Source organism: Lutra lutra, chromosome 7, assembly GCF_902655055.1.
Source record: "Lutra lutra chromosome 7, mLutLut1.2, whole genome shotgun sequence".
NCBI lineage: Eukaryota > Metazoa > Chordata > Mammalia > Carnivora > Mustelidae > Lutra > Lutra lutra.
In genome coordinates, this window is record NC_062284.1 from 52,362,949 (window position 1) to 52,386,200 (window position 23,252).

The following is a 23,252-nucleotide window of genomic DNA, read 5'->3' on the forward strand; positions in this document are numbered from 1 at the left end:
GCATTTACAAGACTTACAAGGGAATGTATCTCTTGACATCCAAGAGCTCCAGAGGAGATTTTTGAAACTTTTCGAACAAATTGCCAGGCGTTCCTTATGAGAACCTCGCTACAGGGACTGCTGAGGCACTGCAGGGCCTTGACCCTTGAGCTTGGTTTCAGAGCATTATCCATTCTGTTTCTGGGGCAGGAGTTACCTTGCTAATATGTTTATGTATATTTCTTATAAGGTACTGTCTCCTCAAACAACCAGTGAACAAACAGGCATCTAGCTTGGATTTGGCTCTTAAGATGTTGCAATTGAAAACAAAAGGGGGGATTGTTGGAACACCACCCAGATCCTCGCCAGTATGACTGAGTGATGTTGAATCCTCTCCAGGAGATGGAGTTTTCTTACAGGATTCAACATCACTCCGGTGATGGAACCCATTGTGGGATTCCCTGCTCTGTAGTGACTCTGTTTCTCCCTCTCCTTCTGCCCTTCTCCCCCTGCTCCTGCTGTCTCTCTTGTTCGCTCTCTCTCTCTCAAATAAACACAATCATTAAATACATTAAAAAAAAAAAAAAACTAGTGTATAAGACACCATCAAGTTCTTTTATTTAAGTGGAATTATTCCTGAAAAAGCTTTCTGGAGCATAATATACTCTCTCTACCTAACTTTTTTGCACCCAAAATATGCAGATACTAACATACTTATATTGACTTAGTGTCACTAGTAACCTCTTAATGAACACTATAGCCTTCTCATCATGTATATGAATTATATGAAAAGATTTATAACCTCCCCAGGCTTACTACTTTCATTATGCTTAATAAACGTGTGCCATTTCACTGTTACTGTTAAAACGTCAAATTTAAAATGCTGACGTGATCCAGTGGGATCTTAGCTGGCACATGTTTTGAGTATATTTAATCCTTAAAATGTTCTTGTTTTTTTTCTCTTCAAATTCTACTTGACATTCTAATAATTCCCATTGGAAACACCTGCATGATTAAGGTAGCTGAAAAACCCCAAAGCATATTCCCTATTGCATCATGAATGACACAGCAGATTTCAGAATTTACAATGTCCCACCATGAGAACATATATTTGACAAAAAATTCAGAAATGATCAGGTAATCTCCTTCTCATCAGAAGGAAGAGGACAGCCCCTTGTTTGAGAGTAACAGTGGAGCCCTAAAAAGGTGAAATTTTTGGTCATTCTTCATATTTAGAAGGAATTGAGAGGAAGAATACAAAGAAAGTCATACTATTTGTCTGAGACATTTGCTGCCTTAAAATGCAAGAGAATGGAATAATCCTGCAGAAACAGGAAAAGAGTAAGTTCTAAATTCAGACATACAGCATTTTCTACCTTGTCCCTCAAATATACATCCTGCATGTCCTGATGTTTAGTATTATATTAAAGGGGTTAAAATCTTTAATTGTACTATTATAAAGACGTGAAAATGCCAACAGCCTTGGGAGATTCACCTCCTGGATTTACATTTGAGTATCACAGAAATGACTAGGTTTTTCCTATTGTAAATCAGAGATAAAGGGGAAAAGAAAATTGGGAATCACAAGTTAGAAGGGGTAGGCTGAGTCCAGAAACAAACTTCACTGATTTCACAAGTTTACAAACCTCTTGGTTACCACACTCAGTTGGCCTGAGTTTCTCCTCTTGAATATGGTCCTAACATGTACAAATACAAGGCTCAGAGTTAAGGATCTTAAAACAAGACTCAATTCACAAATCCTATCTGAATTCTATAACAAGATCTAAAATAACCTCCCCAGGCTTACTACATTCATTATGCTTAAGAAACAATGCATATAAACAATTTACACTCTTCCTTGAAACAACACAAGTTTTTACCTCAAAATGACTAAGATTTACTCAGTCAGCATCTCTGGGATTAACTCCAGCACAATGACAAAAAAAATCTACTGACACAAGGTCCACTTAGCATTTTTTACTAGAATTTTTCTAATCACTGAGTACTTTCTTAGTTGTTTATATGGATATAATGTGGCTACTAACCCGCTCCTTTGATTTTAATGTCGACCATATGCAGGAGAAAGAATAGATATATTATTCCTCCCTTATAGATTAAAAAAATTCAGATTTTAAAAGACTAAATGACTTGCTAAGGTTATATGCTCCCCAAGTTAGAGAAAGAGTAGCTTAAATAAGATAGAATAATTCCCAAAGCAGAGTTCTTCCTGGAACATTTATGATACTATCTAAAAACCACAAAATATAAAAAAAAAAACCCACAAAATAGTAAAAGATGATAGAGGTTTCCATCATCTAATTTAGCTATCCTATTGAATTGATAAGTAGTTGTCTGAGTGAAGATTTGAGTAACTGAATAAAGTTTTATATAATCCTCAAGTTTAGTATCAATTAAATATTTTTTATGTTCTTCAGCTTGATACACGATTTCAAAACTTGCAGAAGTGTTTAAGAGTGTATTTTAATAATTTTAAAAAGGGTATAAAGGGTGGCTCAGTCTGTAAGTGTCTGCTTTCGGCTCAGGTCATGACCCCAAGGTCCTGGGATCGAGTCCTTCACTGGGCTCCTTGCTCAGCAAGGAGCCTGTTTCTCCCTCTACCTGCTGCTCCTCCTGCCTGTGCTCGCTTGCTCTCTCTCTCTCTGACAAACAAAATCTTTTAAAAAATAAAAAAGGAAAAAATTAAAAAGGTTATGAATACAGAGTGAGAAGACACACTGTCATTTTAGAGAGAGAGAATGTTTGCCCAGGTGAGAGGCAGAGGAAGAGGGAGAAAATCTCAAGTAGACACCCTGTTGAGCCCAGACCCCTACTCAGGGCTCAATCCCATGTCCTTGAGATCATGACCTGAGCCAAAATCAAGAGCGTGCCACTCAACCAACTGAGCCACCCAGATGCCCCAGAAATTACCCTGTCATTTTCAAAGATTTATTAAATGGATTCATGTTGGCACGGTGGTTTTAAGGAGATTAACTTCAGAGCACAAAAATCAATTTATTTTTGTCAGAATGAGTTAGACAAAATGTTTGAGAAGAGAATGTGAAGTAATTAATGAGTGGATGAGACTAAGTAAATTTCAAAAAGGATAATGTTCAGGAACAAAGTCTTATCAGTGAAAGGAAGTCAAGCTTCTTATCTGTAGAAATATCCATTGGAATGCAACACTTAGGAAGCATGTGCCATGTTCCTTTTACCTTGGAGAAAAATAATCTATCATCTCAGAATTGATGGAAAGATGGGCATTGAATATAATGATAGAATACATGCATAAAACAGAGTGAAAATGAATTAAGACTCAAAGAATATAGGTAAATGAGAGAAAGAAAGAGAATGATAAGAAAGAGAGCAATGAGGAAGGAAAAGCAAAAGGTCGATGGAGAGAAACTGCAAGGAAAATAAAGGAATAAAAAATAAGGCAAATGCAAAAAAAATAACTGAAAAATGAGTGTGTAAAATAGAACTAGGAGGAAGAGAATGGGCAAATGAGAAAAATAAAAAAGAAGCAAGAGGAAATGAATGGGGAGAGATGAAGGAGGAGATGCTAGGAAGATGATCAGTCCCCAAACACCCGGTTCCAGGAGCTGATCTGATGGCAGCTGGAATCTAGGCATCCTCAGTGTGGCCTTGTGGACGCTTTGTCTGCACTCTGAGAAAGAGGAGAGGATATGAGCTCCCTCTCCACCTGCATATCTTCAAAGCCAGATGTGTTTTTCTACCAGTTGACATAACAAGGAAGGTTAGGAATGATGAAAACATTCAGGTCTCTATCCGGGCCTACAATGACAATACTTCTTTGCCCTGACAAGAGCAAAATGCTGGTCTCTGTGAGAGTCCAGGGCTTCATTTCCCCAGGAATTCATTTTATGTAGAGTAATGTTCCTCTGATGCATGTCTGTCCTCAGTCTCTGTGATGAGCACAATTTTTCCCTACACAAATAATGGCACTTAAAAAAAGATTTATTGAGGGGCATCTGGGTGGTGGAGTCATTTAAGTGTCCAACTCTGGTCAGCTCAGGTTGTGATCTTGGGCTTCTGGGATAGAACCCTGCGTCCAGCTCCATGCTCCACAGGGAGTCTGCTTAAAGATCCTCTCTCCCTCTCTCTCTGCCTCTCCTCATTCTGTGCATTTTCTCTCTCATTCAAATAAATCTTTACAAAAAAATTTATTGAGATATAATCAACATAATATAAAATTTACCATTTAAGGTGTATAAGTCAATCATTTTAAGTGTATTTACAGAGTTATGCAAGTATCACCATGATAAATTTTAGAGCATTTTAATCACCCCAAAAAGAAAACTCATATTAGCAGTCATTCCTCATTCCACCCATAGCCCTAGGCAACCACTCTTCTACTTCCTATCTCTATTAATTTGCCTTGTCTACAGATTTTCAGAAAATGAATTGAATAATATGTGGTCCTTCGTGACTGGTTCCTTTCACGTAGCATAATGGTTTTGAGTTCATCAGTGTTGTAGCATGTTACAATATGTCATTTCTCTATATTGCCAAACTGTATTCCATTGTATTCATAGTACTTTTGAAAAATAACTATTGCATGTAATTCAAAATCAAGGGAACTTTAGTTATATGTCACATTACAGTATTGTGTTACAATTAGCAATCTTTCATTTTTTAACTCATTCATGCCAACAGTCACACATGTACAGGTATCACAATATATGAGTATATATTTACAAAATAAGTTTCTACAATTATAGAAATATACAAATTAGAAAATGGCCACAAATACAATTCTAAATAGAATTCTTATTTAGACCAGATTACAGCCAGAAAGGGGGAAACATTTATGCAAGCAAAATTATGATTAATTAACTGCCTAAATAAAGTAATATCAATGGGTAGATGATGATTACTAATGTCCTAACCAGTTTAAACTGAGGAATGCACACCTTATTTTTCTTACCACTTGTGAATGAGAATGAAGAAGAGAATTATAAAACTAAAAATCCTAACTGTAATTGCTTTGTTTTTCTCTTCTACCCAAAGAGTATGTCATACTATATGTCCTATATGACCAATTCCAACTCTATCATGCTTTGATTATATTAGTTGAGATATATAAAATATTTTTCATATTTCAATAAGTTTTATATGGAAATATTTGTGGGCAGGATATCATTTGGCTATCATTCTGAGATCTGAGGGAAAAATAGGTTATGGACACATGGTGAGCAAATAAAACTAGATTAGTATTCATTAGGGTTTAAAAGGTATGTAGCAGTTTCAGGATTGGCATCCAACCAAGAATGCACCTAAGGGAATACCTCTATGTTAAGAGAATGTAGGATTTTTGCTTGAGACTCTAAACCAGTTTAGAACAAAGGTGCACGAGAGCACCAAAGCAGAACAATGCGATGGGAGCAAGTGAGAAACACATTTAGAAAACAAGACATACAGATACCACCAAGAAATAAGAATTCTACAGGAGCTAATGGAAAGAAGCACTTGCAAAAGCACTTTGCTCTACGGGAATGAAGAGAAGCAACAAAACCCCAGCAACAAATCTAAACATTAGAGACAGTGCACCACAGCTAACTGAGAAAACAGCACACCTAACAAATTAATAATGGTTAAGTTCTGTTTTCATCAGGAAATTTCCACTATTCTTTAAGCAAAGTAGCCCAGAGTCCTAGAGGAACACAATTATATAGAAGCACATGGTTAAATAAGAGTGAGAGTGTGGTTATGAAAAAAACATCTTACGGACGGATCAAGAAATGGAGGGTAGTAGGGTCAGCTCAAAACACAAGACACTTATGGGACATGCATTTTTTTTAGCTACACAAGTGTTGGATATGGTCAATGTATTTACCTGGAGAAGAGCTATGGAAAAGATGAAAAGGTGGTTATAACAGATAATACTTTGTTATTCTACAGACAGAGGAGAGATGGAGAGGGAGAATAACACAGTGGTGACAGAATTCATCCTCCTCGGTCTGACCCAGTCTCAACAGGCTCAACTCCTAGTCTTTGTGTTAGTCTTAGTTTTCTACCTCATCATCCTCCCCGGAAATTTCCTCATCATCCTCACCATCAGATCAGACCCTGGCCTTACAGCCCCACTCTACTTCTTTCTGGGCAATTTGGCTTTCCTTGATGCATCCTATTCCTTCATTGTAGCTCCGAGGATGCTGGTGGACTTCCTCTCTGAGAAGAAAATAATCTCCTACAGAGGCTGCATCACTCAGCTCTTTTTCTTGCACTTTCTGGGAGCGGGGGAGATGTTCCTTCTTGTTGTGATGGCCTTTGACCGCTACATTGCCATCTGTCATCCTTTGCACTATTCCACGGTCATGAACCCTAGAGTCTGCTATGCCTTGTTGTTGGCTCTGTGGCTTGGGGGCTTCACTCATTCCATTGTACAAGTAGCCCTTATTCTCCACTTGCCCTTCTGTGGTCCAAACAAACTGGATAACTTCTTCTGTGATGTGCCACAAGTCATCAAGCTGGCCTGCACAGACACTTTTGTGGTGGAGCTCCTGATGGTCTCCAACAGTGGCCTACTCACGCTTCTGTGCTTCCTGGGACTTCTGACGTCCTATGCAGTCATCCTCTGCCGTGTGCAGGGACATTCCTCTGAGGGCAAGAATAAGGCTCTTTCCACATGTACCACACACATTATCATTGTGTTTCTGATGTTTGGACCTGCCATCTTCATCTATACTCGCCCATTCAGAGCCTTCCCAGCTGACAAAGTGGTTTCTCTCTTTCACACGGTCATCTTTCCTTTGATGAACCCTGTGATTTATACCCTTCGCAACCAGGAAGTGAAAGCTTCCATGAAGAAGTTACTGAATCGTCACATGGCTTGCTGAATGAAATAGAAGAATTAGACAAGCAACAATGGAGAAAATTTAGTTGGAACTGATTAAATCACTTATTCACACACTGAATCATTCAGTCATTTTAGCAAATGCTACATTTATTAAGTACTTGGCAATTTTCAGGCACTGTTCTAGCTATGTGAATAAGGCAGGTAAGATTCCAGGTCTCTTGGGGATATAGTCAGGTAGATAAACACAGTTTAAACTACTAAACTGAAAACAACCCATAATATCCGAAAGAGATAGTGCTCTAAAGCAAATAAAAAATAGTGTTATGATAGAATTTGACTGGGATATGCTAGTTGCTTTGCTTTTGGTGGTTAATTGAGGTCTTTTAGAGCAGTGGTTAGCTGATATCCGGACAACTTGAAAGACACACCCATGGAATTGCATGGGGACAGAAAATTCTAGTGAGGTACAAAGATCTTATGAATTAGTATGTTTTAAGACCACAAAAAGGAATATGTTGATATATGTAAATAAGCATCTACTAAATATTGACTGTACAAAAAAGAGTATGATATCTTGTTGGGTTTGTGTATGTATGTATGTATGTATGTGTGTGTGTATATATATATATGTCTATTTTATATATATATATATTACATATATATATGTAAATGCATGACAAGTCCCATAAAATAAATGACATATAATAGGATTATTATTGATATGATTGGATTAAAATTTGCTTTCTTGTCAGATGTTTTATATTTATATTTTTTCACATTTTCTGCTTCATTTGGTTTAATTGGAAAAGGCAAGGAAACTGATTCTTTCATAGAGTCTCCAGAAGGGAATACAACTCTGCCAACTAATTGTAGCCCAGTGAGACCTGGATCAGATTTCTGATTTAAAGAATTGTAGCATAATAAATTTTTGTTATTTTAGGTCACTAAGTTTGTGGTAATTTGTTACAATGAAAGAGTAAATTGATACAACACAGTCTGGTTAACAGGAACATATTAAAGTAGTTTTTCTTACACTATCCTTTCACTTCTCATCTGTATAGGTCTTTATTATTAGTGGTGGTTTCTTGTATGCAACATACATCTATCCAATACAATAATTTCTGCTTTTAAATAGGTTATTAGTTCATTTATACATATCATAATAGACATGTTTCAGTTAAAATTGACAATGTTTTTATTTTATATTTGTTTCATTTTTTTCAGTTTTGTCTTTTTTATGTATTTTCTTGGATATTTGAGTATTATTTATATTTGCTTTTTTTCTACTTATTATTTAGTTAAATTTTTTTGTATGAATAATCTTGACCTCTTAGCTATCTTTTTCTTGAGGTTTTTAGTGTTTATTTTAGGGTTACAAATACATACTAAACATTTTACTGTATCACAGTCTAACATCAATATATATCTTTCCAGGTATCATAAGAAAGTTACAACAGTATACTTCCATTCACCTTTTCTTGGCCCTGGTATTTGTTTTGTTTTATATTAATGTCTACTGTTAATCTATTGAGATAATATATTCAACAATATACTGTTATTACCTTTGCTGTGTATGGTCATTTACCTTTTAAAGAGATGTATATATTAAAAATATTTTTATTCTCCTTGTGTTCTACTTTGTATACTGCTATTGCTATGTTTTGATGTTCACTAATATTTTCTTTTTCAATGTCATCTCTGTAAGTAATACCATCCAATACATTTTTTCACCTCAGAAATAGGATAGTATTTTAATTTGGATTAAAAAAAATTTCCATGATCCTACTTTATCTTTGTGTAGTAGCAGTGCTACGTCTTTGGGTGATCAAGGTAAATTACCTTTTACAGGATGGTAACACCTTTCCTTGCCTTTACATCTCTGGGAAAGAAAATTGAAAAGTGACTGAGCTTGAGGTTAGTAGAAATCTTACTGCATCACTGGTGGAAACATATCCCAGAATTTCTGGAACTAGAGAGCCTGAAGCTGTGAAAAATGAAGGCATATATTATACACATGTATTACAGGGAATGAATGGGGAATATCCTATAAAATCCTGAAGATTCTTCTTATTGGGAACAAGCTACATATAATGTGATTTATATAATAAGAGTGTACACTACATCCTAGAGGATGCCACCCAAAGATAACAGGATACAATTTTAAAATTGTGATGCTCTCTAGTACATCTTAATATAAAAGAACACAAATATGAAAAATATCTCCATCTCAATAGTCAGTAGAAGTTCTATGCTACCATGGTCCATTCCTATGTGGGCATAGTAGAATGCCAGGAGCTGATTTCCAACTCATGTACAGTTCTCTGCTACACATGGCATAGCCATGCTACATAATCTTAGGAAACTACACTGTGATTCTCCTATTAGGATATGGAAAACCTTATAAATGGTCTGTTTCCCAACATAGGTAATTTTAATACTGTAGAATTTGCCTGGACATACGGCCCTAGTGATAAGGCTACTTTCACTCTGTACTAAATCTGCTAAGTTGCTTTCCTGAACTAAGTTCACAAAAACTAGAACCCTCATGTCAATCAATCAATAAGTAATATACACACGTTGGAATATACGGCTCCAAAACTTGGAGCGAACTACCAGATGTTATGTTTTCTTCTTTGTGGTAGTCATTGAGGTACAAGATGCCATACTTAAACTTTCAAGCTGATGTCTCAGAATACTTGCCCTATATAAACTCCCCAAAACTTTACAAATGTATCAGGACCCTGTCACTTCAAAGAATGAGGTTTTTGTGTTCATTTTTTCTCATTGTTGATCTGTTAGTAATCAACCATGATTACAGTGTTATGATTAGTGTAACAAATCATAGTATCCTAGTCCAGTGTTGGTATAATAGTACCACAGTATCACCAGAGTATCACACCTCCTGTGTGTATGCTCTTTTTTAAATAATTTGTCACAAAGGGGTGCCTGGGTGGCTCAATGGGTTAAGCCACTGCCTCCAACTCAGGTTATGATCTCAGGGTCCTGGGATCGAGCCCCACATCAGGCTTTCTGCTCAGCAGGGAGCCTGCTTTCCTCTCTCTCTCTCTCTCTCTCTCTGCCTGCCTCTCTGACTACTTGTGATCTCTGTCTGTCAAATAAATAAATAAAATCTTTAAAAAATAATTTGTCACAAAATGTCTGTAGAAATTCCACACACCACACTTATATTACAGAAAGACTGAATAATAAAAGGATGTGTGCCATCACATGTCCATTTTCCTTTCAATCCATTCTTTTCATTTTTACAAATTTGCTCTGTATCATTGGCTACCCTAATCCATGAAGACTGCATTTCCAGGACCCTGAGTCACTTGACCTCCAGATGCTTACAAATGAGTATCACTGTTAGATTAACATGAGGTAGGAGGAAAGGACGACAAAGAATATACACACACATACACACACTCACACTACCTTAGCCCAGACATCTGCTATACTTCTGTGGCTCACTCTGAAACTCAGCCACACTTCCATGGCTTTAGTTCTCCTAGGGAAATGGGCTACAACACTTCTGACTTTTGCATAGTAGCTGTTATAACCAGAATAATGGTCTCCCAAAGAAGTCCACATCCTTATCATCCTTATCAGGGAACTTGTGAATACATGGCAAAAAGACCTTTGCAGATATGATTGTTTATAAACCTTCAGATGGGGAGATTATCCTGGATAATCTGGGTGGACTAATCTAATGCATGAGTATTTAAAAGCATTGAACCTTTCAGGGATTCAGAGAAAGCAAAAAGAATACAGGAAGGATGAGACATGAGGAGGCTTTAATGCACTGTTTCTGGCTTTGAAGAGGAAGAAGACATGACCAACGAATACAGGCAATGCCTAAACCGTGAGAAAAACCACATACTAAATATCAGCAAGGAAACAGAGATGTTATTCTACAATCACCTGGAATGAAAGTTGGCCCATAGCCAGCATGAGTCTGGGAGCAGTTTCTCCCTCAAAGCTTCCAGTAAGGAATATTGTCCTGCCAACCACCTGATTGTATTGCGGTGAAACCAATGTTGGATTTTGGACCTACACAGATATGAGATAATAAATTTGGTTGGATGAGGCCTCTATGTTCATGGAAGTTTCTCAAGGGAGAAGAAGAAAACAAATACATGATCACACCCTTGGGCGATGGCATGACTGCATCTTCTTTTACCCCTCCAGCGTAGATTGGGTGGTAGCTTCCAGCTGATGCTCATCTTTGGTTTTCCTGAACATTTCTTGTTAGCAACTCAGATATTTTGTCACTTAAGTAATTACTTCACATCCTTCTGTTTGTACAATATTTAACTGATAGCATTAAACTATAAGCATTTATAGTACTTAACATTAGTATAAAAACTCAAAATTTTCCAAAAGACTTGAGAAAAAATGGAGTTGGGGAGAGGGAAAGTATAAAACTCTCCTAGGAGTCAGCACCTACAAAGAATTTTCACCAAGTAGCTTCCTAATAACACTGTTTACTTTCATGGTATTGGCGACTTTTTCTTGCAGGGAAGGGTGCACAATGTCATTTAATGAATTCATGTGTCCGATACTAATGAAGAATGGGAGAAGGCTACTCGGCAGTCTCTTGTACATGGTCTGGACTCATTGCTAAACTGGTGAGGAAAATGAAAAACTGTGACTGGCTCAGGGAGGGAGATCGACTTTGTGTGTGGGTTCGAGACTCCACGGAAGTGCACAGACAGCTGATCCCAAGAAAATGAGTTTTCTTTTTAAGAAATAAGGAAAGGACATGGTTGGGAAACTAACAAGTTCTGCCATAGTTATTATCACTGTTATTCAGCATTGCTCTAAAATTCTAGTTAATACAATAACACACAAGAAATGTATTAGAAAAAGTATGTTATTAATATTTATAGGTTATTTTACAAGTAACCTAAAACAAAGAAGACAATGAACTGGAAAAAATTGCAAATGAGATTTCCACAATGATACCATTTACCACTTAAATATGTAAAAAATGAAAACGAACAATAAAATCAATTATGATAAAGAAAAAGATCATATTAAGTAAAGCATCAAAGTAGGAAATAGGCAAAATTAATTATAAAAAAATGAGTTGCAAAAAATGTGTTGATAATGAAGATGAGAAAATTTTATTGTGTCATAAGTAGGCAGACATTTAGAGGAAATAAAATCCTTTTGGATGAAAGACTCAATGTTATAATTTTTTTCATTTTTTCTACATTTCTGATAAGTTTAATACTGTAATATTAAAATATAGGTGGAATTTTTTAACTTTAGAAAATAAATCTAATTTAGAATAAAACCATATGAAACTCACCAAGAAAACTGTGAATGAATAAAGCAGTGAGTGAGTGCAGACTTGCCCTTCCATACATTAAATATACTGTAAACATAATGAGTAGTAAAATTTGTACTATCTCCTCGAAAATTGTGAGCAAGAAAAAAACAGAAAATGAGTACACCAGGAGAAGAGCCTAATCTATCAACAAATTCAAAAGGTTATAAATAAAGCATAACAAATTCTTACTGGAATGAATTATTATTTAATTGCAAAGATGAAAATTACCTCACAGTATTTACCAATAAATTCTAGACAGATTAGAGTTTAAATGTGAAAATTTCAGCCTTAATGCAATTTAGAATTAAAATAATCTAGAATATTTATATTTTCTTAAATATATTTTCAGTAATTACTGTAGAAAACAAACTCCAACAAAAGAATGAACATAATATAAAATTCTCATAATTCAACTCTAGTCCTACCTTTCCACTCCCCACCTGAATACTGAATATTGTCTTTAAAGTATTATCAATTTTATGGATGAAAAATGATGTCTCATTCCTGTAATGTCACAAATTTATTTAACATCCAATTGCTTTTTATTACTAGTCTCTGGGGAATCTAAAACAATCAAATGAGTGTTCTCCTTTGTGCCTTCTACCTAGGGATACACTGATATACTGCTGTCCTTCGAAGTTCAGAGCAGAAAATAAAATCACTGAATGATGAAGATTAAGCATCCACTTCGTATCAATGTTACTTCTGAAGTCCAAGTGCAAACAGGTAGGTTACATAATCCTGAGCCATTACTCTACCTTACATACCATCTATCTCATTATTTTCATCTATCTCATTATTTTCATTAATAACCTTAAATGTATCCATAAGTGACATGTATAAATGCCAAAAGATAACTGAAGAGAAGCTGAAAGGGGAAAATTAAACTGGAATATACCTGATTTTGTCACAACTGAAAAAAAAATACAAAAATCAGAAACACTACATAAATGGCTACCAGGAATTAAGATGACAGTCCAGCAAAGTAAGTTATTTTTAGAGAAAAGAAATCTAGGTATGTTCAAATTGTTTGGTTATCTTTATCAGGTTGAAAGATTTTATTCTTTGACTTATATATAGCAAAAGAGAAGTTCCTTCATTGTTTTTAGAAATGCAATTATTTTAAAAGAGAGATAAATGATAGAAATGCAAGGATAAAGTACCTGATTCATGACTTTGAAAATCATAGAATATCACCACTTATAAAACATTGATGGTATCATTAACTTCTTAGGAATTATTAGAAAATGTATGAGAAAATTCAACTTTCCTATGGCAACATTCTGAAAATGGCCAAGTAGTTAAAAACTTTTAACGTGAAAAAAAAATTTAGAAATAGCATCTTGTCTAGGACTCTATCTCTGCCAGACCCATGTGCACCTGCAAATGTACTTCTTGCATACTGCAGACAAATACAGAAGGTCCAGAAACTGTAGCTTAGGTAAGATCATTGTCTTACAGCAGGGGTGTGGAGCACAAAGAACAAATACACATTCACATCAGTGAATGAGAACTAACAAAGATTTCCATTTTCAATTCTATTTCCTTGTGAAAGAAGGAATGTTTTTTGTTTTGTTTTTAAAGATTTTATTTATTTATTTGACAGAGAGAGACACAGGAAGAAAGGGAACGCAAGCAGGGGGAGTGGGAGAGGGAGAAGCACACTCCCTGCTGATCAGGAAGCCCGACATGGGGCTCGATCCCAGGTCCCTGGGATCGTTCCCAGGTCCCTGGGATCATGACCTGTGCTAAAAGCAGACAAGGACTAAACAACCCAGCCACCCCTGAAAGAAGCAAGTTTTTATGCTACTCTGAAAGATGGTGTCAAACATAATGGGAGATTATAAGCCACTTAAAATAACTGTGTGTGTTAGTGATAGTAACTATATATAGAAAAGAGGGGCACCTGGGTGGCTCAGTGGGTTAAAGCCTCTGCTTTCGGCTCAGGTCATGATCCCAGGGTCCTAGAATCGAGCCGGATCCAGCTCTCTGCTCAGCGGGGAGCCTGCTTCCTCCTCTCTCTCTGCCTGCCTCTCTGCCTACTTGTGATCTCTGTCTGTCAAATAAATAAATAAAATCTTTTGAAAAAAAAAAAGAAAAGAGAATATGACTAAATGCTTATTATGTTATCTAAATATACTGTATTTTTTTTAATTTGAACTATGTAACCAAAAGTTTAATAGGTACCTTGAAACCATATATTCTATTTTCTTTGTGGTGATCTGCATTAGGCCTGGGTCTAGGCTTTCATAAAAGCAAGAAAAGGACTGGAGAGGAACTACAAGCCTGGAATAAGACTTGAAAAACAGAGCTACAATCAGGCAAACAGGAAGGTCTTGAAAAAGTGAATTTATATACATCAAGCGCTGACCTATTCCCCTGATATGTGTGTATTTTTTTAAAAGTTCACTTAGCTTAGCTGAATCCATCTCAGTCAGTAACATATGACTTTTTCCATCTTGACAAAGTTAAAGGCTAAAAGAACTTTAAGGAAGTAACTGTGAGAAAGGATAGGTCCAAGAAAGCTAAGTAATACAAAATGGCACTATTTTCAAACAATCCAACATATTTGAAATTTTATAAAATCATGTTTACAAATGTCAATGATTCACCTTACTCTTTATCCCTCACTAATGGGAGTTAAGTGGAACAAGACTATAATAACAAGACTACAATGGTAAACTTCACTAGTCTTAATAGTAGTGATTTAGATGTTTCTATACACTTACATATGTGAAAACATATGACTTAAAAAAAGATACCAGATAAAAATGGATATTTAATTCAATTTTGCTACAAGTGGATATGCATGCACAGATAGGATATACTTCACGTCTAAACACATGAAGAGCTAGGCAATATGTAAGTGAGCATCTGTAGTTTTGAGAGTCAATCTGGTCATTCAATTCTAACAAACCTTAATCTTTCCTTAGTAATAGGCTTTAATCTCAGTTAATAATATAACTGTACCCATATTCAACCTTCTAACAACAATATGCTCATGATTTGTAATCAGTTCTATTTAAGAAGCATAATGCAGATTATGTGACTTCAGCAATATTTAATATGGCAAACCTTTTTTTAAGATTTTATTTATTAAGAGAGGATGAGCAGAGGGAGAGGGAGAAAGAATCTGAAGATGTCTCCATGGGTTCAGTGCAAGCCTCCAGGGGGCTCAATCCCACCAGTCATGATTATCATGACCTGAGCTGAAACCAAGAGCTGGATACTTAACTGACTGAGCCACCCAGGTGCCCATAATATGGCAAACTTTTTACTGCATACTGAGACTGTCACAAAAATGTGTCAGTAAATGCACTTCCTGAAAAAGATAAAAATCTGTTTTGCTGATGCCTTCCAAAACTCTTTTCTAATAAGTTAAGTGTTTCACACAGTCTGATCTGCAGCTGAACAAGAAGGGAGAGATTTTCTCAAATGTCCAAGCAACCTTGCTCCTACTAACCAACACACACATTTCATTTAGTTGGCTCCATGCCCTCCACACTTTCTACTGTTATGTGGTCCTATGAAATATATCCTGCAAAATACCTGCAAAGTAGTCATGTTACCAAAATGGTTGTTTGCCTACATATGAGACAGCATGTAAGTAAAGATCCGGTTTACTGACTGCTCAGTCCCTATGACACCATTTTTTTCTTCTTCTAGGCAACCTCTGACAAACTCATAAAAAAGGATGAATGGATCTCCCGAAGAACAGATCAAGTGTTTCTGAGTTCATCTTGCTCGGACTTTCCATTTCTCAAGAAATTCAAATATTCTTTTGTGCAATCTTCTTTCTTGTCTATGTAGCCATCATAGTAGGAAACCTCCTCATTGTGATCTCTGTAATAGTTGACAACCATCTTCACTCCCCCATGTATTTCTTTCTGGCAAATTTATCATTTTTTGACTTGTGTCTTTCTTCTGCTGCAACTCCCAAAGTAATTGCAGACTTCCTCAGAAAACGCAAGACCATCTCCTTGTGGGGCTGCATGGCCCAGATGTTTTTTATGCACTTCTTTGGGGGTGGAGAGATGTCTCTTCTGATAGCTATGGCCATGGATAGGTATGTTGCCATATGTAAACCCTTGCACTATAAGACCATCATGAATCGCAGGGCTCTCATTGTACTTCTATTGCTCTCGTGGGCAATTGGGTTCATACATACCACAAGCCAGATGGTTTTCACTGCAGGTTTACCTTTCTGTGGTCCCAACGTTGTGGACAGCATTTTCTGTGACCTTCCCCTGGTCATCAAGCTTGCCTGCACTGACACCTATATCCTAGAGCTCTTGGTGATTGCAAACAGTGGACTCCTCTCCCTGGTCTGCTTCATTTTCTTGCTCATATCCTATATTGTCATGCTGGTCACCATCTGGCAGCACTCCTCCGGGGCATCCTCCAAGGCAGTGTCCACACTATCTGCTCACATCACTGTGGTCACTCTCTTCTTTGGTCCCACTATCTTCATCTATGCTTTCCCATTCAGTAGTTACTCTGTAGATAAGTTTCTTTCTGTGTTTTACTCTATAATCACCCCCCTCCTTAACCCAATTATTTATACTTTGAGGAATCAGGAAATGAAAGCAGCCATCAAGAGACTCAGCAGCCAGCATCTTGGTTCCTGGTTCACTTCCTAAGTAATGTCTATAACAACTGATTATTTGTGGTCTCTGCTATTTGGGGCTTTTGAGTCTTATATATTTATTGGAATAATTAAAATGAAAATATTAATCCCATCTATTTTCTTCCCTTAAAATTCACGCAATTATTAAGGTCACTTTTATTAAAAATCTAGTGAAAAATTTCATAGCACAGATTTAATACATAAATATGTGTGCATTCATTACTTCCTTGTCTTAGAATTCAGAGAAACAGGGGTGCCTGGGTGGCTCAGATGTATGGGCATCTACCTTTGGCTCACGTCATGATCCTAGGGTCCTGGGATTGAGCCTCACAATCGGCTCCCTGCTTAGTGGGGAGTCTGCTTCTCCCTCTCCTGCTGTGGCTCCCCTACTGCTTGTGCTCTCTCTCTCTCTCAAATGAATAAATAAAATCTTAAGAAAAGAAGAATTCAGAGAAACAATCCTGATGAATGTTTAAAATACATAAGCATATGTCTTTTTACAAAATTTTTTTAAAGTTTTAATGTCAGTATGTAAAAATACGTAACTTTAGTAAGACAACATACTATATGGTGTTTAGTATCAATTTTTTTTCCTGAAGTTATATTAAGTAACATAATAGGTGTTCAAATATCTGTCAATATTTGTCAACCATATGGGTCTTCACAGAGAGATTGTGATTTGATTGAGGATAAGAATACTTTCTCACTATATAGCCTCGATATGCTAATTGTCTTTAATAGAATATAAAAAACATGCCTAAAAACAAATATTTCCTACATATCTTTGAGTACTCAAATAGTTTTATGAATTAATATCAACTGAAATATTTAAGATTAAAACCATGAATTTGGTAGAGCTTGCTCTACCAGATCACATTAACACTCAATGCTTTTGCAACAGAATTTCATCATTCATGAAACATTAAAAAAATATTTACTAGGTAACAATCGCTGCCCAAAGAAACACAGATACATGGTTATAGATACAGACCTGATCCCTGTTCCAGAGACAGTAACCAAGGGGAGACATCTATGTTAGGTGTGGAGGTATCAGAAGACAATTTTAAGGGGAGACATTTATACGAACACATTAAGAAAGTTCTAGAATTAGACATTTAAGCAGGGGAAAGAGCACTCCAGGCAAATGGCCAGTGTACCTAGACACAGTTAAGTGAGAAAGATTTTGTGTAAGAATTAAAGAGAGACCTTGATGAAGGAGATTGATGAATAAAAGAGAGAAGATCTATGCTGAGATTTTATAGAAAGGAAAAGGCCACGGTTTTCAGGCTAGTGGATTCATTTTTATTATCAATATAAACTCATTAATGTGTTTTGATAAAGGGAAAGATGGGATCCCATATACATTACAGTACGGTATATCTCTGTCCTCTTAAGTAGAGAATATAATGTAGCAAAAGTAAAAGCAGAGGGAATTGTTAATGGGCTATTTCAGATAGCAAGCCTGAATTTATTAAATAATATAATAATATTTAATGAAAAACTATTTAATACTAATAATACATGAATTTGTGAAAACTGTAAAGATTTCCAAAGGCAAATAGAAAACCTTAAATTATTTGAACATCTTTGGAACCATCTCTTTTTGTGTTTTTTAAAATTTTTTTAAATGTCTCACTTTTTAAAAACATTTTAATATTTTTTGTTTTTTTTGATTACGAAATCTTTTATTTGAGCGTAGTTTAAATACATATTACATTAGTTTCAGGTGTACAACATTGTGATTTGACAAATTTATACATTATACTAAGCTCACCAGAAGTGTAGCTCCATCTGTCACCATACATTATCATAATTTTACTGACTATTTCCTTATGCTGTGGGTCTTATTCCTGTGACATGTTCTTTCCCTCACTATAAGCCAGTATCTCCCACTTATCTTCACCTATTTTGCCCATTGGCAACCATTAGTTCTCTTTATTTATATGTCTAATTCTGCTTTTTGTTTATTTTTAAAATTCATTTGTTTTGTTTTTTGGATGCCACATATGAGTGAAGTTTTATGTTATTTGTCTCTCTCTGACTCCTTTCACTTAACACCCTCGAAGTCCATCCATTCTGCTGCAAATGGCAAGACTTCATTCTCTTTTATGGCTGAGTAATATACCATTGTGTATATGTACCATATCTTCCTTATCCATTCATCTAGTGATGAACACTTTGGTTGCTTCCATATCTTGGTTTGGGTAATTGAGTCAGAACACCAATATTGTTCTAATATTATCTTTCTGATTCCTATATTTAAGAATCTTCCTCTTGCAAACATCTCCTCAAATGCCACACTAAACCATGGCATATATTTCCTCACCATAAATATTTTTTTAAAGATTTTTTTTAACAGAGCGAGAGAGAGAGAGAGAGAGCAGGAGGGGGCGGAGGGGTAGTGGGAGAGGGAAAAGCAGACTCCCTGCTGAGTGGGGCGCCCAATGTGGGGCTTGATCCTAGGACCCTAGGATCATGACCTGAGTTGAAGACAGATGCTTCCCCCCACTTCTCTCTTGTGTTTAGTAGTAAGCCTTATCTGGGGCTTACACAGTCTTGATTTGCTAGGGAAAAAAAACCTTTTTTTTTAACTTTATTTTTTCTTTTTTCCTTCCTTCCTTCCTTCCTTCCTTCCTTCCTTCCTTCCTTTCTTTTTCTTTCTTTCTTTTAGTGTTCCAAGATTCACTGTTTACGTGTAACACTCAGTGTCCATGCAATACATGGCCTCCTTAATACCCTCCACCAGGCTCACCCATCCCCCCACCCACATCCCCTCTAAAACCCTCAGTTTGTTTCTCCATGTCCACTGTCCCTCATGGTTCATCTCCTCCTCCGATTTCTCCTCCTTCACTTTTCCTTTCTTTCTCCTTATATCCTCTGTGTTATTCCTTATATTCCACAAGTAAGTGAAATGATATGATAATTGATTTTATCTGCTTCACTTATGCTTAACTGACTGAGCCACCCCATCCATAAATATTTTTTTTAAAGATTTTACTTATTTATTTGACAGACAGAAATCACAAGTAGGCAGAGAGGCAGGCAGAGAGAGAGGGGGAAACAGGCTCCCCACTGAGCAGAGAGTCTGATGCAGGGCTCAATCCCAGGACCCTAAGATCATGACCTGAGCCGAAGGCAGAGGCTTAACCCACCGAGCCACCCAGGCGCCCCATCCATAAATATTTTTAAAAGGTTTGTTCTTCATGGCAATTCTAATTGTTAGTGGCTGTATAAGGAACTAAGTCTTCAAAAAAAAAATTCTGAGGTTCAATTAAAAAGTTTGAGAATTCTATTAACAAGGTCTGTCATGGGCTTTGGAAATGAATGTGGCACCACATTTATCATATATTTACTACTCTCACTTTCTTATAACCTTTTAAAGAGGATTTTAATTGGAGCAACATGGAAAAGTTATATATAAGAATAAATACAGAAAAATTTCTGTAGCCTATTAACTCATCTGCAATCATATATTGTTATGCTGTTAGCCTTTAGAATTTTACTTGCTTAATTGCATTGTTTTATAAAGGTTTGCTACAGATCTTTCTTTATACTTTTGAGTCATCATGAAGTTATATACCATTAAAAAGGGCTAGCAAAATTCTCTATCTCTAGAATGGTTGGTTGTAAAAATTCACGAGGGAATTATGCATTGATTACCACTACTCATTTACTGATTACCATGATGAAAGAATCCCCTGCTTGCTTGCTCAAGCTCTCTCCTCTCTTTCTCTCCCTTTACATGGTAATAGGAGATTTGTCTCTGTTAAGAACTGGTTTATACTGGGGCGCCTGGGTGGCTCAGTGGGTTGGAGCCTCTGCCTTCGGCTGGGGCCATGATCCCAGAGTCCTGGGATCAAGCCCCGCATCGGGCTCTCTGTGAAAGCAGGGAGTCTGCTTCCCTTCCTGCCTCCCTGCCTACTTGTGATCTCTGTCAAATAAATAAATAAGATTAAAAAAAAAAAGAACTGGTTTATACCATGAATTTCCTTATGTGCCTTGTTTAGTTCACTATTTTAATTTCACAGAATAAATGCATTCAATTACCAAATTAATAATAAATATTCAGACTGATGTAATCAAATTGATAGAATTATAATTTCCTCAAGTCTTTATTTTATAATAGATCCATTTTCTATAAATGTGCTCATCCTGGTCCAACCAAAACACGAGTTAGTGCAAAGCACTTATTAGAGAAAGTTCACATGACTGATACACTTGGTGAATTCACAATCCATTTAAATAATGAGAGAGTAAGTCCTTGTTCTGAACTCTGGGGAATACTAAGCATGTTTATTTTAATAATTCCCTTTGAGGGTTGATCATCAGTCAGCACCTTATGTATATGATTCTTGCCTTTTTTTTTTTTAATCTGCAAATGATTGTCATATATCTTCATGGGGGTAAAAAAGATAAACAATATATATACAGGATCTCACAGTGACTGCATGTCTTTGAAGAGACCACTCCTCAGGTATAACTGGTAAGTTTAAATATCAGTATTAATAACAAACTGCAATTGTACACTTTAATAAAAGAAATGTCAAGTTGTCATAATAAATGATTTCACCTATTGTGACAGAATTAAATCCATCTATATCCTGGATATATTTTATGAAGGAGCTTATAAATTTTCAAACAAAGGCTAAATTAATAAATATAGTTCTTTGCTTTTAATTTTCCAATTTTACAAATTGAACTAAAAAATTACTTTTATGGGGCACCTGGGTGGCTCAGTGGGTTAAAGCCTCTTCCTTCAGCTCAGGTCATGATCCCAGGGTCCTGGGATCGAGCCCCACATCTGGCTCTCTGCTCCCCAGGGAGCCTGCTTCCTCCTCTCTCTCTCTCTCTCTCTCTCTGCCTACCTGATATCTCTCTCAGTCAAACAAATAAATAAGATCTTTAAAAAAATAACTTTTATAATTCTCAAGATTTTCCTCCTGTTAGATTTTGAGATTAAGGACTGCATAGTTTCAAAGCTATGCATAACTAGTATGTAGACTCAATTACTGAATGAAATATATACCAATGATGATATTAAATCTTATAATGAAGACAATTAGGTAATCATATCATTTATATTTCATAGAGAAAAATGTTTTCATTAGCATTCTCTTCTTTGGGGCATCTGGGTGGTTCAGTGGGTTAAGCTCAGGTCAAGATCTCAGGGTCCTGGGATCTAGCCCCGCATCAGGCTCTCTGCTCAGCAGGGAGCCTGCTTCCCTCTCTCTGCCTACTTGTGATTTCTCTAACAAATAAATAAATAAAATCTTTTTAAAAAATCTTTTATTTACCAAGTCTTTCACAGTAAAATTCTTCTGTGGTTCTTACTGATTTGAGTATCCTTACATCAGAAAATGAAATAATGCTAAAGATAGAATTATTTGAATGCACATACATAAGACCTATATATATTCAATGAAATATACAAATATATCCTGTATATGTTACCCTGGGGTCTCATAACAATCTGTGAGGTAGTAGTGTAGGTATCATTTCATTTTTATGGAAAAATAAATCACTGTTCAAAAGTTAAGAGTATATTTCTCTAGTAAATGCTGAGCCCAGGACTGGAATTTAACTCTTCATTATTGACTCAGTTTTTTTTTTTTTTTTAATTCTGTTAGTTAAACTAAACAGTAACATCTGAATATTTCATGAAATATTTAAGCAAAAAAAAAATGGAAATTCAGAGTAGATTTTCCACATTCTATTTGGTGTTCCAGGACTAGAACATGGTACAAGTATGTGCTTTTATGACTATATAAGTCTAGATCCGTGTGTTTGGTATAATCACTAATAGTTTTTTTAAAGGAAGAAAAGAAAGGGGGGGGATGTTGGGAATAAAATATCTAAATCACAATGAAAAGTAGATAATAGTGAGCCAACAGTATCAGGTCAATGTGGAAACACATGCAGAGTACAAATGTCAAGAATGTATGAGCCAAGGTAAGAGTCCAGTCAGTCTGCACACAAGTGTGATACTGTGTCAGAGGAAAGCACTAGGTACAAAGATGATAAGAATTTAGGAGCCAAGGAAACAAAAACTATTTGCCAAACATTTGTTGGTTGTTCAGAGACCATATACATATAGAATGTAAAGGGACAAGAACGAAAACTCCGGTCAAAGACCCAGCAACAACAGATTCAGGAAAACAGGCAAAAAGGCTCAACAGTGGAGGTCATGAGTTTTGTCCAGACATCAAAGTATTAGATACACAGCACTATTCAGAAGACTGAGGAAGAAGAGGAGGGCAACAATGATGAGGACAAAGGGGATGAGGGGAGGAAGGAAGAAAGAATAAAAGAAATAAAGGAGGAAGAAAGAATATAAGAAGGAAGGAAAGGAGTGAGGAAGGAAAGAAGGGAGGGGGAGGGAAAGAAGTAAAGAAAGAAACATGGATGCTGAGAAACATTGTGGTCTTGTCCAGAAACTTCCTAGGAAGGTTGATTTATTATAATTTGGAGGACAATAAGAAATAAGTGAAATCATT

At 36.1% G+C, this 23,252-nt stretch overlaps 2 protein-coding genes across 2 annotated transcripts; both read left to right on the forward strand.

Annotated features, from left to right (window-relative positions):
* The first annotated feature begins 5,909 nt into the window (after positions 1-5,909).
* Positions 5,910-6,836, forward strand: LOC125105128 (olfactory receptor 4N5). The gene has a single exon (XM_047738257.1). The coding sequence runs from the start codon at positions 5,910-5,912 to the stop codon at positions 6,834-6,836; it is 927 nt and encodes a 308-aa protein (XP_047594213.1).
* A 5,288-nt stretch (positions 6,837-12,124) lies between these two features.
* On the forward strand, positions 12,125-16,771 carry LOC125104421 (olfactory receptor 4K13-like). The gene is made up of 2 exons (XM_047737050.1): positions 12,125-12,136; positions 15,845-16,771. The coding sequence occupies exons 1-2, from the start codon at positions 12,125-12,127 to the stop codon at positions 16,769-16,771; spliced, it is 939 nt and encodes a 312-aa protein (XP_047593006.1).
* Positions 16,772-23,252: the final 6,481 nt, after the last annotated feature.